The sequence below is a fragment of the Bicyclus anynana genome, chromosome 4, assembly GCF_947172395.1.
Source record: "Bicyclus anynana chromosome 4, ilBicAnyn1.1, whole genome shotgun sequence".
Classification (NCBI taxonomy): domain Eukaryota; kingdom Metazoa; phylum Arthropoda; class Insecta; order Lepidoptera; family Nymphalidae; genus Bicyclus; species Bicyclus anynana.
This window is the reverse complement of record NC_069086.1, coordinates 12,370,184-12,387,219: the sequence shown is the minus strand read 5'-3', so window position 1 is coordinate 12,387,219 and position 17,036 is coordinate 12,370,184. Positions and strand designations below refer to the sequence as shown.

The following is a 17,036-nucleotide window of genomic DNA, read 5'->3' as shown; positions in this document are numbered from 1 at the left end:
TATGATTAAAAATCGAGCGTATTTTTTTTAGTAATTTACCGATTTTTTTGACCGAATCTATGTGGCGTCCGAGCCCACTGATAGTCTATGACTAGAACTCAGAGCGATAAAGCCAAAGCCAGTTAAAAAAAGTGAAACATTAACAAATTGTGTGAAAAAAATGAAAGTGCCTGTTTTTTGTTATTAAAATTATTAATTTGCGATCATTGAATCATGTCTCATCACGAGATTTCATGTGGTTTAGAATATATTACAACTCCCAATTTACAAGAGTGCCTTTCGGAAGCTTTACAGTCTAGTTATGCATTTATCGTTATGCCGATTGTTCATCCACGTTTTCGCCGGTCGCACCAATCGTCCGTCGGAACGGTTGGAGGCTTTTCAAGATCAGATATGTTACTCGCTTCACAAGACTGGAACAGTAGGATTGTGGGAAAATTATCACACTATTTGGACCTTGATTCGGAATCTCCGATTATTCGTCAACGCCATGAGGATTGCCTAAATGAAGAGCTTACATACAGTCGAGGATTAGGTCTTCCAGCTGTGATGTTGTCTTTGCACTCAACCAATGTCAGTAATTTGGCTAGAAACGTGCTCTCTTACTTGGACACAAGGTGTTTCAATTGTTTTTATTGTACACTAGCGTACGTCCGCGACTTCGTGCGCATGAAATTCTGTGTTTTTCTGTGATGAAAAGCCTCTAAAAATGCCATTATAATCCTTTCAGCCAATCCAAAGATTTACAAAGAACAAGTTGACAAACAGACAGACAAAAATTTTTATTGTGTAAATAACTCTACGCATTGATCTAATATTAAGAAATCTCAGACAGACACTTTTATTTATGTTTTGAATTTTGATACAAAATATTAGGACCAACATTAAAAAAAACTAAAAGTATAAGTGTTATATTTGTAATATTGTTTACAGCCACCACCCAACGCTTATTTGGAGTTATGTGCCTATGTTTTGCCAAAGAACTTTAAGGGATCAGGAATCTGAAGAAAATGAAAACATTGAGGTTTGGGATGAGCCGTGGAGGTGGTGGTCCACCTTCCATGAGCGCATAAACTGGGACAAGAGAGTTGGTGTTGTAGTGGAGATACCAGCCAACCTGCCACCACAAGAAATACTAAAACGATGGCTCGGTGAACCAATCAAAGCGATTGTTGTACCTACTTCTCTATTTCATAATAACAAGAAAGGGTCAGTATGTGTAATTTTTTTTTTCTATAGTACTAGCTGACGTCGCGCGGTTTCACCCACATGGTTTCGGTTACTGTAGGATTACGGGGATAGTATATAGCCTATAGCCTTCCTCAATAAATGGGATATCTAACACTAAAAGAATTTTTCAAATCAGCGTAGTAGTTCCTGAGATACTTATTTCTATTCTTTATACTAAGCAAAAGGCAATATCATTAATGCTATTGATCTCTTCCAGGCTATCTAACCTAACTACCTAACCTTACCTAACCCAACTTGCATAAAAATGAAGTATTTAGAAATTTGTAATGTTCTCTTTCCACTTCCAGATACCCAGTTTTGTCAAGAGCTCATCAACAACTTGTTGTGGAAATGATAGAACACGAAGCACAAGTCATAGTCAGTGGAGCAAGGAGGTCAAATATAGAGTACTATTTGCAATATCTTTATAGATTGTGGAAGAAAAGGCCATATATTGCTGATGATCCTATGCTCAGTTATGCTAAAGGGTAAAATAATTATATTTTCTGTAAATGTAATATCATATCATTCTGAATAAGTAGTAATTATAATAACATCTAACTAAACTTGTTGAACAATTTTTATTTTTACATTATCAGCCAGTGGACATCCACTACTGGACATAGGCCTCTTGCATGGACCTCCATACACAACAGTCTCAAGCCACCAGCATCCAGTGGCTACCTGCAATCACCTTGATGTCCTCCTGTCAAGTCATGTCACCTAGTGGGGGTCGACCAACACTGCGATTTCCGCAGTGTTGGTCGACCTTGTCGTCGGTTGGTGTTCAGTGCGGGGTTGCCATTCCAGCACCTTGGGACCCCAACATCCATCAAACTATGTGGCCTGCCCGTTGCTACTTCAGCTTTGCAACTCGCTGCGCTATGTCAGTGACTTTGGTTCAACTGGATGTCCTCATTTCTGATTTGATCACACAGAAACACCAAGCATAGCTTGCTCCACTGCACGCTAAGTGACTTTGAGCCTTCTAATAAGACCCATAGTTAGTAATATTTTTTTTCATATTATGTTTTCTCAGATGGGAAGATTACCTACAAATACCTCTACAACCATTGGCTGACAACCTGGACACTCACACATACAATGTTTTTGAAAAAGATCCCATCAAATATGACCAGTATCAAAAAGCAATTGCTCAAGCGTTGACTGATATTCAAAAGAAAAGGAAAGGAGAAAGCATTAATGTTAGTACTAATTATAGACTACAATGTTTTATTGAATGTATACAGACATTTTTAATTTATAATGGTAAAGGTGATGAGCATGGTTGTTTTACAGTTTGGATGTGTTTATGCACTATACAGGGTGCTTGGGAGTATTTCCCATAACTCTAAGGTCATATTCTTTAAGGAAAATTACTTTAAAATGTCAAAGGAACATGTATTCTAAAATGAATATTTTTGAAGTAAAAATTTTATATTTCGTAAGTAGATCTTAAATTGTGTCCCTTATATTATGACCTAGCCAAACTTATTAATTGATAAATATCATGAAGTAGCTTACTAGTGAAGGATGGAGTACCAATTGCAATATCTTGTCGATATTGAGTCTTACTACTACGATTATGTATTTTAAAATGCAAAGATTAAGGGGGAAAGACTGCGCGGGTGTAAAATCGTGCGTGCAGGGAAGTGACGTGCATCAGTCGTGGGTTTTTCAATCATTGCTACACGCCACCCGCCCCGCGCGGAACATAGGGAGTGTTATGAACGAAGTTGCCAAGCCTACTTGAAATTAATTTTGATTTTGACAGTGATGTCAGCAAGGGAGTGCACTTTGTAGATGCAAAAATGCACTGCATACCCTAAGGTCTCGTTATAAATCTGTTTTGTATTATATTATAAACGTGTTTTGTGTACATATCACAGCAAGTGCACAAATTGAACAAAATGGAAAATTCCTTCTCCAATACAAGGTAAAAATGAGTCCTCATCTATTTAGGGTAGGCAGTGCATGTTTGCATCTATGAAGTGCACGCTACTGTGTGTATGTTGTCCTACTATATTTATTTATTTAATGTGAAAGATAACTTAATTTTATTGCAATCATAGCTATGTTAATGTTTATAGTCTATGTTTTAGAATGAAAGTCTCAGTGCCAGTACTGATATAATCAATAGTGATACAAAAGAAAGTGGTCAAGGTGATAATGCATTAAAAGAAATTGATAAAGCTATTACTGTGATGGTGTTGGGAGCAGGACGCGGCCCACTGGTGAGAGCTACATTGAATGCAGCAGATATCACACAAAGTAAAGTTAAGGTGAGAATTTATATACTAACTTCTTCTTCTTCCGTTGTGGAAATCAACGTAACCTTTCAACCCTTAGTTCACCACTTATTTCGTATTTTTTTTTAAGATTTGTGAACAAATTTTTAAAACTGTAATGCTAAAAAATTAAGAACTTTCCATACAAAATTTCACCCCCTTCTATTTTTTTTCAAAAAAATCATAATCAAAATTCATTTATTTCAAGTAGGCTCAATTTACAAGCACTTTTGACACGTCAGTTGACTATTTGTAAAGATTCTACCACCGGTTCGGAAGGCAGGTTCTGCTGAGAAGATACCGGCAAGAAACTCAACAGTTGCTCTTTTGAAATGAAAAGGGTCTGGTCCTGGACTTTTCCAAGGGTTTTAGGGTCAAGTATGTTTTGCCCCAAGGTCCCATTTTCCATTATTCCAAAATTCATCTTGATCGGCTCAGCAGTTTAGACATGAAAAGGTACTTAATAGACAGACAGACTTACTTTTTCATTTATAATATTAGTATAGATAATATAAAACAGAAGAGTTTATTTGTTAAATGTCCTTACTCCTTATGTCTGAAAGTATCAGTTGGATAGTAAAAATTGTTCCTATACAATGCTTGTGAGAGTCATAAGGAGTAACATAATTATAATATTATGTTTATCATCATTATCACAACACAGCTTTAGTAATGTTATGGAGTTCACATTGACTATGGACTGTATTTTTCAATTTTAACAAATGAAAATGAAACGGGAGACCTGTATTCCCAATTTCTCAGTTTCACTGCATGTCACAACTAGAAACCTGTTAGCTGAGGATACTGTGTTGTTCACTGTATTATTAATTTCTTCAAATCATCATTGTATACAAGAAATCAATCAGAACCAAAGAAAAGAAAAGTCTCAAAACTAATTGTAATCTAAATGTGTGTGTAACATTCCATGAGCAAACAAATAACTAAGGGTATAAAATAATACCTTAATTAATTTATTTAATTGTTATTTTTCTTCAGGTAGTTGCAGTAGAGAAAAATCCATGTGCAGTAGTAGTTCTCACTGCTCTAGCGAAAGAAGTGTGGCACAATCGTGACGTCACTGTTATTCCGGGGGACATGAGACAAATCAACCTGTCACCTAAAGCTGATATTATAGTTTCTGAACTGTTGGGTAATGCAGTTGCAACAAGTATTTTATTTTTATTGTCACCTTATATTCCTTGAAATAATGTGATTATAATAATTTTAGGGTCATGGGGAGACAATGAACTGTCACCAGAGTGTTTAGATGGTGCAGCTGGACTCTTGAAAAGTGCTGGTATATCGATACCCAGGGAATACAGTTCATATGTTGCCCCTATATCCTCAGCACGACTATGGGCAGCAGCGAAGGTAGCCAATGTCACCAGCTGTCAAATGGAAAAGAACCTTGAAACTCTTTGGGTTGTTTATATGCAAAATAAACATGACATTGGAGAAATTAAAGTAAGAATGTTATTTTTTTCTTTTAAACTGAAAAACAAATTGAATTTTTCCAAGGTACAGAGTAATTTTCTTATTTTGGATAGGTAATTAAAGTAAACATTATTATCAATGTCTGAAAGAAAAATAATTAGAAATCCATAAGGCACATCATCACAACAGTGGTGCAGTTTTTTATAGATTGCTATAAACTTCCATGTACCTTTTGTTTTTGAGGAAAATTATAGAAATTTTTGAAACAGCAAATACAATCTTAACTATACCATCACCTCAGTAGTGGAGTTAAGATTTATTTTAAAGACTGCTGCAACATTTAAATCTTTGTACTACAAATGTTTTGTAATCATTATTTATTTTAGCCTGTGTTTACTTTCGAACATCCTGCAAAAGGTGTAAAAGATCACAAAGGGAAGGAGGTATTGGACTACAGAGGTTTACCAGTGACAGACAACAGAAGATCAACAGTTCTCAGCTGGGAAGTTAAGCAAGACAATGTAATGCATGGTTTTGGTGGTTACTTTGACTGTTTATTGTATGGCAAGGAAATGATTAGCATAGTGCCATCAACTCACAGCCCAGGAATGATATCATGGTTTCCAGTATTTATTCCAATCAAGGTAAATCAATTTAAACTTTAATTCTTTGCAAATTAATGTTATTTAAAATGCTTGTATGTTGCAATAATTCTTACAAATAGCTTCTATGGACCAAGGAGAAACTAATGAGAGTAAAAACAATTTAACTCTTTTACTGTTCTTGTATATTCATTCTTTAAACATTGTCATTCATAGACAATTAAATAATAGTATTTACTGTTTTGTTACAGACTCCTTTAAGAGTAAAAAAAGGTGAAACAATAAAAGCCACTTTTTGGCGATGCAGGAATCCTCGTAAAGTTTGGTACGAGTGGATTGTTGAAGTTGGTATCCGTGCTACTCCAATGCACAATAATAATGGACGTAGTTCAGAAATGTTATTATGATTGTAAATTAAAATACTGCCTTTAATTTACTTAGACACATGAATATGAAAATAAAAATCATCATATACTATAATAATTTATTTTTATTTATGCCCACCTCATTTTGCATCTTTGCTAGTAAAACTTTTTTGTGTATTTAATAAATAATGTCACACTTAACTACCACCTTCATATACTCTTAATTGTAACTAGGTAAATCAATCTAAAAATTATCTTAGAGAACTAAACTTTAGTAAGTGGTACAATATTCATCTCTTTATGGAAGTCATCAATGTTTTGGTCCCATCTCTTCTCAAAATATATTGCTGTAAGAAAATATCATTATTGAAAAATAATCCTTATAAATTTCCAATAACTCCTTATTTTGTTTCTTTATGGGTGTCTGGCAGAGGGTTATAATATATTATATAATTAAGCATATATTGAAATGTATCAAGAAACATTTAGTATACTTGGATGATTCAGGGTCTGTGCTTATGAAACGAGCCACAATCGAACTTCAAATCGAATGTCCATATTAATGTGTATGTATAGTATAATGGTCTGACAAATTTTTGGCATTTATAAAATGATGAAGAATTTATAACCAGAGGCTCTTAGTACATTTAAAATTAAACTGATTTTGAGTTTATTAACAAAACTAGTAGTGCCTAGATATGTGGACAAGTTACCTTGTAGAAACTGAGCACTATTTCCTGTTTTGATGGCCCAAGGCAAATAATATTTTAAATAAAGTTGTCTATGTTTTGGTCGAAGCCTGGCAGCTCCCCAAATTCCACCACCAATGCACATAGGAAGTTTTGTTTGAATGCCTTCAACCCATTTCACAGTAACCTAAAAGTATTAAATGGTATGTTATATCAAAATAAATTATAATTTAATAGAAATCTATATATATAAAAATGAATTGCTGTTCGTTAGTCTCACTAAAACTCGAGAACGGCTGAACGGATTTATCTCATCTTGGTCTTGAAATGTTCGTGGAGGTATAGGGAAGGTTAAAAGGTGAGAAAAATTAGAATAATAGCTGGGACAACCATAAAATCAACCCTTTTCTATTTCCCATATAAACTTTTGAGTTTTAAGTAGGGGTAGGAGTATGGTAGGGGTAGAATAGAGGTAGGGTAGGGGTAAGGGTAGGGGAAGGGTAGGGGTAGAGTAATATAGAGTAGGGATAGGGAAGAAGTGCACATAAGTCAAAGCGAAGCTTGACCAGGTCCACTAGTAATATATATTTTTGAGTAGAACAATATTACAAACCATGTAAATAGACATTTTGTGGACTTAATAGGCAATTTTTAATGAAGCAAGGGCCAGGCTTCTACATTTAGGTGCAATACCCAAGTCCCAACAACTGTAATAAATTACTTATGTTTTACTCACTTCGCCTAACATGGTTGTTTTCATAAATAATGTTGCATGAACTAAATCGTGAACTTCTCTGTACCTTTGCATCACATATCCTAGTTCAGGGTCAGCTATGAACTGTACCGGCAACCGTGAATCTGCTGTTATATTGTTGTCTCTCATAAAATCTGCATAAACCCGACCGAGTGTCCTTTCAGGCATTTCAGAAAGTGTCTTGAAACAAACTGTTTTAGAATTTATACGCGGCATTTCCTTTAATATTTCAGCACCTTCGGAGCTTCCCAGCAATTTTTCTCTCATATATTTAAGAGACATTTCCCCAGTCACCTCTCCCAAGCATGCAATCATGTCACCTCTGTGTGGTTCCATGAGAGCAACAGCTGCTGAACCAACTGTTAGTACGGTTTTTTGTAAAAAATTGGTAGGTATATAATTGTTTTTTAATTCTTCTCGAAAACATAATTTTTTGCTACTGCTACTAAATCTCCTAATAGACGAACAACGTTGCATTATTTGACCAACTAAAAATTAATACAAATTTCATAAACTTTTCAACATTAATTATCTATATAAATCGATGCAAAATTAGAAGTTATTTTACTATTTACTACGTTTATTTGTAAAATTAAAATGTACGGCAGATGCGAAGACAAAATTTTATTTAGTTTTGAAATTTTGTGTTGTCACTTGTCAATTGTCATTTGTCGTGTTTTGTCGTCTGTGACCTACTATATTCATCCTACTCTATGTGTTTTTTGTCTAGTAAATAGTGACGTAATTTACCGATAAAAGTAACCGATTCTTGTTATTTATCGGTTATTTTCGTTTTGTTGTGTTTAAAATTATAATTTAGTAAATAGTTTAGTCGAGTCAATTCATTTTACTCTATTTGGTACGTAGAAGTAGCGTAGCGTCTCCCACTCACTGGTCTTCTTTTTTTTGTCTTTTGTCTCTTATTCTTTTTATTATTGTTGAACTGGCATTACGTTCTAGCTTTTATGAGCCTTAATCCATATTCTGTGAAAATATATACCAAACACCAGGGTGTAATCAGTCTGTACATTACGACCTCAGTACAAATTGCATATGCCTCCTTAATTCCCTATTTGCTCAATAGATGGCGCTTTAAGGCACTTTGACCAGCAGGATTCTGAGGTAATCTTAAGCCAGGTATTAAATTATAACCTTGTGCGGCTTGTGACATTTTGTTTAATTTTGTAGACGAAACGGTTTTATTTCTTCTGCTTTCTTCATGGTGTTTTTTTGCGTTGATCTTTTCCGACGACCTGGCTTTTTTTATGGATTTTGGTGACTGTTATAAATCGTTTTGACCTGTGCTTTACTTTGGATTCCGAGAACTCTGTTATATATGTCTTGTCTTGAGATTTAGTAGAGTTCTTTTTTTATTTTTTCGTGCAGATTTTTTACATTTAATTGGTGTAAGTCAACAAATATATTGTTAAGGGGTACCACTAGAGGTTTTGACGAAGATGACTCTATTCAAAGAGACGGAGTTGTTTATGTTCACAAAAGGAGAAACAATAAATAATTATATGTATCCCATTTGTGTTTTTATTATTTGTATCCGAATTCCTAAATAAAATAATAGAATTAAAGAACAGTTAATACTAGTAGGTAAATATTATGTTTATGTCTCTATGAATATAGGTATATATACGTAATTCGACGCTCATTTTATACTTATGGATATATATTATAATTGGTGTAGTTCTCTATCTGCTCACTTGATGGCGCTAAGCGGAGATGGCATCTGAGGACTCTATACCCTATATTCAATGTACTCTATGCCAAACACCGACTAAAAATGTCTTGGAAATGGAACCCAAAGATTACAATGTATTATTGGAAATAGATAGGCAACTCTAACTTTTTTCGGAACGCTTGTGATAGCGCCATCTAGTGACTAGCTACGGTATTTTTAGTATAGTATCCATTATGTTATAAAAATAATAATACATATTTTTTGTAAAGGAGAGATTTTTGATTTTGTAATAGTTGAAGAAACCAATTGAGAAAAACAAAAAAAAAAGACAAAAAGTTTTCTATTGTTACCCCCAGGCTCGAACTCAGGATTATGAGATCGCACCTTTGTTATGCACCACTAGGCCAAATAACTATATAGATCATCGTTGAAATTAATGTACGGTTACTGTCTTTCTTTAATAATCCCTTTGCTTCAGAAATACAAACACATTCTTCCTATTACGCGTCAAAATTAAAAGGATAAATAATTTTTTTTTTTGGTTTTTTTTTCCATACTTACAGGGTTTAAATCTTTAAAAACATTATAATACATACACACCATAAGTAATTGAATTTACTATCCTGGAATCTTAAATCTAGGATGTAGATGGCGCTGCTTCATAAAGATTTCACGTTCTTCTAAGTTGCCATGGCATGATGGAACCAGAAACTTGATAAAAATGCCAAATTAAAAATCAAAATAAATGTGACACTGACACATGTGTTATCCGATAATGATCAAAAACAATAAAAAAAATTGTCTACCTTACCAAAACAATTAACATTTTTATTGAATTTAATGTATTTAGCAAGAGCATGAATGTTAATTTATCATTGTAATTAAATATTAATTTAATTACGAAGTTAAGAAGCTAAGCTTCAAGAGAGGCTAAAATATTTTTTATTACTCTAACTTGTTAATATTATGGACGTGCTGGAAGAGGAGAATCCATTACATATTGAAATTAAAACGACCAATGTAGTAAAAGGTTTTAAAAACAATGTTGGAAGGCCAACTAGAAAGCACGAAATCCTTTTTAGTGCACCGCCAAAGTCAATTATATCTTTGTTATTGCGCGAAGAAAAAGATAATAAACAGGAGATCCAAAATGAAATAGAAGAAAAAACTGTTGAAGTAGTCAAAAAATGGACATGTGAATTTTGTTCAGAAAGGTATATTTCGTTATTACTTTGCTGCTGAAAGTAATTGAATTGCCAGTCAATGTCTTGCTTTGGTGTTCATATTGATAATCTCTCAGAACTCAGCACATATCAGGTTTGTGTTAGTCAACTAACCAATGATTTAAAAGTTGGATTAAAATTCTTAGGTTTCGGGTTTAATTGTCATCATCACATGAAGGAAACTTTAAGACAAAGATGATATTCTGCTTTTTAATTATTTAGCAAGAAGAGGATCTAGTTCAAGTATTATCATGACATTTCAACGGCATGATCTGTTGATCATCACAACAGCATCTTATTCCTGTAAATGTTTTAATTAACAGATAGAAATTACTTTCTTTTTCCCTTTCCTATACTATTCTCTTTTTCTTATACTATTTATCTTATTTTCAGAATATTTTACAAGAAGAGTGAATACAAAAAGCATCTTATGACACACAAAGCATACAAGTGTGATTATCCAAATTGTTCATATGCCACAAAGTTTACTTCAAATCTAAAGACCCATAAAAGAACCCATTCTTCTGATTACCCATATGTGTGTGATCAGTGCACATTTAGGTCCAAATTCATTAACTCATTAAAAACACATAAAAGATTGCATGACAGCGAGCGACCTTTTGAATGCCAGCACTGTGAATATAAATGTAATAGTGGATCCAATTTGAAAAAACATTGCACTCGTAAACATTCTAATACTGCAAATAATAATAGATAATCACACAAATTGTACTGTTACTCAATTTCAAGTACTACTCATAATATTGAAGACTAGCGGACACCCGCGACTTCGTCCGCGTGAAAGTCGATGTAAACTTTCATCTACCCCTACCCTACCTTACCCTACCCTACCCTACCCCTACCCTATTCATTAAGGCTGCACACGCGACGGAAGCTTAAAATATGGAGTAACTTCTCCCGTTTTCCCAACATTTCCCTTCACTGCTCTGCTCCTATTGATGGTAGCATGATGAAAAGTATACTATAACCTGCCCAGAAGTATGAAGAACAATTGTACCAAGTTTCGTTAAAATCCGTCGAGTAGTTTTTGTTTCTATTACGAACATACAGACAGACAGACAGACAGACAGACAGAAAGACAGACAGACAGACAGACAAAAGTTTTACTGATTGCATTTTTGGCATCAGTATCGATCACTAATCACCCCCTGATAGTTATTTTGGAAAAATATTTCATGTACAGAATTGAACTCTCTACAGATTTATTATAAGTATAGATCTCTAGCATTCATTAATATCATCCACACTATTATCACTCATATTGCTTACATGTTGATAGAAGTATACAAAAGATCATAATGTACATTACATCCATAAAATATTGTCTTTGAGATAGATAAAATGTATACATAGGAGTGAAGTCACAAGCAAGTACATGAAATAAATTATTAGAAATTATACCTCTCATAATGTCATTAATTTAACCAAAATGATTGTTACGTAACACATTCATTTACTTGTTATTATTCCAATGTAAATAATATAAATAATTAAAACACTTGAATAAAAAATAGTTACATTTCAAAGCAGTTGTATTTCTTCTAATGAGCTACCTTACAGTACACAATAATAACTGGTATAAATATTGTCACCCAATAAGGCTGTCTTAAAATAAGCAATTATAACACATAGATATAGATAACCATTTTGTATTCCTTTCTATAGGCGAGGTTATAAATTGGAGCAGTACATTAATACTAATTCTGAACGTCTTGGAACCATTTGTCAGTGACAGTGTTCAGTGAAGTCTACTACCACTGATTCACGCCAGCCGAAGAGGAAGTAACCAGTCGCAGATCCGAGCACTACAGCAGCACACAGCCAAGTGTTATATGTCATAAACACCAGCATTAACATATAGCTCACTAACACTTGCACACCGTGAAGCACTGTCTGCCATCCGTGTGCCACACTCATCATTCTAGGCCTAAAATAACAAGTTTAAATTAAAAAAAAGTTAAAAAGCTCTTAATATTATCTTTATATTGTAAACTTACACATTTCTTTCTAGTGTGTGTGGTATGGGTCTAAAACAAAAAAAAAAATTATATACATACAGTAATACTTATAACTGTCACTATATGAGGAAGTAAGATGTGTGTTATTGTATTTGACTGTGGTTGCCTACATTCAGAAGTTAATGATTACATTAACACAACAACAACAACAATGTCATTAACAGTATATTCACTTAGGGTTCATTTACACGAGCAGCAACTGCTACCGACGACTGCAGTTGACGGCAGCTGATGACGTAACGGCGGCACTTCGTTTTATCTACATAAAGCGACGCTATAATATAATATAATATATATAATAGCTCAGTTAGACTCTCGCCTCGTACCTTTTCTTTCACTGTTGCACTCGGGGATAGCGTAGCTTTCCACGCCTGAGTGCTTAATGCTATATTATATTTTCAAAAAAATTAGGGATCTTCCCTTAAAACTCTAATATTCTCCTATAATATGGTCGGCGACGTCTCGGCGGCAGTCGACTGCCCTTGACTGCCATCGACTGCAGTCGGCGACTGCCGCCGAGACGTCGCTGACTGCAGTCAACTGCAATCTGCGACTTGCCGTTGGCTATGTGCTGCTCGTGTAAATGAACACTTACCATCAGGTGAAATTATAATCAGGGGCTAATTTGTGAAGAATAAAAAAAAATTATCATTCTTTTTCTTAATGTGAAGCTATGTTTGACTATAATGCTACTGATTCCAGTGCTCAAAACACAACAATCAAACACATTCTTAGTTGAAACTTGGAATTTGTTTAGCATGCTGATTGTTCCCTTAGTTGGAAAATGTCTTGAAGTTCTTAATAATAATCCGTCAAATACTGGTAATCATTAGAAATCTCAGGACCTCAGAGTTACCACTCCTCAAGAGTGGTAACTCTGCAGTGTGTCATTTATATGGGTGCTGTCTTACATAGAGCACAAAAGATTCAAAAGTTTTGAAAAGCAGCTGATATGGGGCTCCAAATAATTTAAAAAATAACATTTAATGAAACCAAGAAATGCAAGATGTGATTATAAATTTTAAACTAAAGATTACCATGCCCAGTTGGCACAAATGAAAGCCATTAAGAAGAATTGAATTGAATTGAACTAAAGATTTAAGCTACTTAAAACTATGCATATAATGAAAATGAACTTACTGAATTACTTGAGGTTCATCTTGCGCACAAATGTTTGCAACGCCCTTGTCTGGTGGTGCCACTGCACAATATTGAAGGCCTGCATATGTTTTCCATAGTAAATGTTTTCTATAGTACTTCAGACTGGAAAATATTAAACAATCAATAACATAATAAATACACAATCTAGAACAATAGTAACTTGTAGAGCTATAATTGTTTTTCTTATCTTAATTATTTATTGGATTTTGCCAGACAAAGATAAAATAAATCCTTCATTGTGTTGGGAATATAAGTGATTACTCTACTCAGATTTAACCCAGGATATATTTTATACTAGTGGACGCCCGCGACTTCGCGTGAAATTGTATTTTTTTACAAATCCCGCAGGAACCTTGGAATTTTTGGGATCAAAAGTACTCCAAGTTCTTATTTATTTCTCTATAGCAAATTTCATCTTAATTGGTTAAGTGGTATGGCCATAAAAGCTAACAGACAGACACCTATACTTTCGCATTTATAATATTAATATAGATAGTATAGATTATACTAGCCGATGCCCCAGGTTTCACCCGCGTAGTTCCCATTCCAGTGAGATCGTGGAGATGAAATATAGCCTATGACACTCACAAATAGAGCCTCAATAGCTCAACGGTAAAAGTGGTCAGACTCATCAGAGAGGGATGGTGGGTACCCACTCCCAATACTGGCTATACCAATGACTTTGAGAGGAATGTGAATATTGGTCATATTTAAAAGCAAATGGCAAATACTCTTTAAAAAAAATAACAAGACAAGACTTTCGTCATAATGTAAAGTAATTTTCAAAATTGGTTCAGTAGATCCAGAGATTACCTCCTACAAAACCAGAAACTTTACCTCTTTGTAATATTAGATACAGATAATAATAATATTTAATAATAGAATATAATAATAATAATAGATTAGCACATGCATAATCATTATTGTATTAATTTAATCTAGAGCTAGTCTTAGAGTATCTCTGTGTGATCAAATCAGAAACTAGATCCGCAGAACTATGTCACTGACATAGCTCAACAAGTCACAAAACTGAAGTGGCAATGGGCAAGGCACATGGTTCCAAGAACTGATGGACATTGGGGTCAAGGTGCTGGACCACAAGAGAAAACATGTTGGCTGACATGATGAAGATGATGATGTATCTAAGTCAAGTTGCTTCCTAGGGCTCAAATCATACTTTCAACACATTTCTAAATTTTACAACAAATTGTACAACAACTACATTATACAAATATTTCATACCCTTCATAAAGTACAGCCAAGATGAATATTGCAAAAAAGGAACCAATAAATTGTTCTACTTTTGTTACATTCCACCATGAGAAAAGAATTGTCTCGACAAACCCACCATGAAACTGCAAAGGAAAAATACTTATTAAATTACTTATTTTTATATTTCAAAATTATTTTTTTCCTATTGGTGAATAACTTACAGTCATTGACATCATGTGCCCACTATGTTGTTTGTGGTGATCATGTGATTTCAACATATCACTGCCTTGAATAAGCTTAATATCTTTACTTGAGTTAAATATATCCTAGAAAGAAATGTAACAGTTAAAAAAAATTATAGGCCTAGTTAATGTAGTGAAAGGAATGGGAAACTAAACTTATAATGTGCCCAAGATTGCAAGGTGCACAGAGTTGAAAAAAACTCTGTGGATGTGTAGATCTATGATAGATAGGATGGTGAGGGAGATTGAAACTTTTGCTAAGCACACTTCAGAGTTAGTCAGTGGTTTATTGACTATTTCTAGTCTAGTTATCCACCAAATCCAATGCAACAAGCTAGTAGTTAGCCAAGCCATTTCATAAATAGAAGCCATACATTATATATATAAAAATGAATTGCTGTTAGTTAGTCTCATTAAAACTTGAGAATGGCTGAACAGATTTATCTTATCTTCTTGGTCTTGAAATGTTCGTGGAAGTTTAGGATAGGTTTAAAAGGTGAGAAAAATTAGAATAATACCAGGGAAACCATAAAGCAACCCTTTTCTATTTCCCATACAAATGTTTAAGAGTCAAGGGGTAGGATAGGGGTAGAATAGAGTAGGGCAAAGCTTGACTGGGTCTGCTAGTATGATATATGCTTACACAAGACAAGGAACACTTTGTAGGTAACAAAGTGTTCCTTGTTGTACTTTGCACTTATTATCAGTTGAGCCATCCACTTGTTCCATCAACTATTAATATAGAAAAATCTTATACCAGTAATAATACTTACATTCATAATGTTGTCTGTATTGTGAGAGTCGTGCATATCCATATCATGATGATGGGCACCATGATTTGCATGCCCCATGTCATGATTCATATGCCCCATGTCATGAGTAGAAGAATAATCTGGTTCACTGTGCTCCATAATTCCAACCTGGCTTTACAAAACATAAGAATTAATTGGTGATGTGACAATTAAGTTGTGAGATATGTATACAGTTACATGTGTTTTCAAACTGAACAAAGGGACAGCTGTTCAATTGAATGAAAGTTTACCAAATAATTTGCATAAATTTAAAATAAGATCTCCAACCCAAACATACAGTTCAAGTATTCAATAAGTATAAGTATTATCATAATGGTTATTAAGTTATGGCTTATTTAATGAAGGTAACACACAAGTATCAATGTAAAACACTAACAAACAATATAAAGATACCCTTTAGAATAGTATGCAATTCCAAGCTTGAAATTACACGAGGTTTTAACTCTCCAATGAGCTGTATAAGTGACCGTTTGAATTAACGCGTGCACACTTTCACTTTCATTCGAGGTCTTTAGAATGTAAGCTACGTTAGATGTATCTGTATCATGTTTTATTGTAATACAAATCGGTGCAGTTTACATAATGTCTGTTTACTCACTGATTTATTCTATCTCAATAAGTCTGTCATATACAAAAATCAGGCATATAAGCTTGCATACGAATGCAAGAAAAACAATATAAAGAAATTGAAATCACATAGCCGTAGGAACGTTTTTTTTAGCAGAAATTCAATCAAATCAAAATAAGTCAAAATTCGAAGTTTAGTTTTTCTACAGGAATTTGACATTAAATTAAAGGATGACATTTGATTTGACGTAATGATGCTGACCAAAGAATAAATTCAAAGACTAAATTACTCCAAAGAGAATTAAGATGCTGACATATTTGACATAAATGTGTAGCTTTTTATTCTAAATAAAATTCTTAAACTTCAAAACTTTTATTCAAGACCAGAGTTTCGCTAATGAGAGTAGAGAAATGAAATCCCCCGTCTTTAAAAAAATATCTAATAATCTTTATTAAAAAAACTTAGTGTGAAAACATTACTACATAAAAGCAAAGGAATAAAATAACACAAGCTGGAATGTATAAACTGTATTTCAAATAACTTATTACTCATTCTTAAACAAATCGTTACTTTGGTAGATGGATAATACATTAATTAAATAAACTTCACGCCACTTAATCGCATGTTCCCCTCTTTTTTCATAGAGTATATGTCACAATACCCTACCAACCTCAGAATAAAACCATTATCATTAATAAACAGTACAGATTAAAACATTTATCTGGAA

At 33.8% G+C, this 17,036-nt stretch overlaps 4 protein-coding genes across 9 annotated transcripts; 2 read left to right on the top strand and 2 right to left on the bottom strand.

The window, feature by feature from the left end:
- Positions 1 to 110: 110 nt before the first annotated feature.
- On the top strand, positions 111 to 6,037 carry LOC112046612 (protein arginine N-methyltransferase 5). Its single transcript, XM_024083308.2, has 9 exons — positions 111 to 617; positions 934 to 1,209; positions 1,539 to 1,718; positions 2,270 to 2,435; positions 3,333 to 3,512; positions 4,515 to 4,668; positions 4,747 to 4,982; positions 5,339 to 5,596; positions 5,806 to 6,037. The coding sequence occupies exons 1-9, from the start codon at positions 214 to 216 to the stop codon at positions 5,959 to 5,961; spliced, it is 2,010 nt and encodes a 669-aa protein (XP_023939076.2). The 5' UTR covers positions 111 to 213; the 3' UTR covers positions 5,962 to 6,037.
- On the bottom strand, positions 6,025 to 8,026 carry LOC112046613 (ubiquinone biosynthesis protein COQ4 homolog, mitochondrial). Its single transcript, XM_024083309.2, has 3 exons — positions 7,345 to 8,026; positions 6,633 to 6,795; positions 6,025 to 6,266 (listed from the first exon to the last, which is right to left on the bottom strand). The coding sequence occupies exons 1-3, from the start codon at positions 7,837 to 7,839 to the stop codon at positions 6,184 to 6,186; spliced, it is 741 nt and encodes a 246-aa protein (XP_023939077.2). The 5' UTR covers positions 7,840 to 8,026; the 3' UTR covers positions 6,025 to 6,183.
- A 1,730-nt stretch (positions 8,027 to 9,756) lies between these two features.
- LOC112046615 (zinc finger protein 513) lies at positions 9,757 to 12,099 on the top strand. The gene is made up of 2 exons (XM_024083318.2): positions 9,757 to 10,266; positions 10,669 to 12,099. The coding sequence occupies exons 1-2, from the start codon at positions 10,019 to 10,021 to the stop codon at positions 10,991 to 10,993; spliced, it is 573 nt and encodes a 190-aa protein (XP_023939086.2). The 5' UTR covers positions 9,757 to 10,018; the 3' UTR covers positions 10,994 to 12,099.
- On the bottom strand, positions 11,811 to 16,529 carry LOC112046614 (high affinity copper uptake protein 1). 6 transcript variants are annotated; one of them, XM_024083312.2, is made up of 7 exons: positions 16,340 to 16,529; positions 15,703 to 15,853; positions 14,909 to 15,013; positions 14,718 to 14,830; positions 13,455 to 13,577; positions 12,294 to 12,323; positions 11,811 to 12,223 (listed from the first exon to the last, which is right to left on the bottom strand). In XM_024083312.2, the coding sequence occupies exons 2-7, from the start codon at positions 15,838 to 15,840 to the stop codon at positions 12,022 to 12,024; spliced, it is 711 nt and encodes a 236-aa protein (XP_023939080.2). In that variant the 5' UTR covers positions 15,841 to 15,853; positions 16,340 to 16,529; the 3' UTR covers positions 11,811 to 12,021. The 6 variants fall into 6 exon arrangements, with proteins under 6 accessions (XP_023939080.2, XP_023939079.2, XP_023939083.2 ...); XM_024083311.2 differs by having other exon boundaries at positions 15,703 to 15,849; XM_024083315.2 differs by lacking the exon at positions 16,340 to 16,529 and adding an exon at positions 16,118 to 16,326.
- Between the last annotated feature and the right edge of the window lie 507 nt (positions 16,530 to 17,036).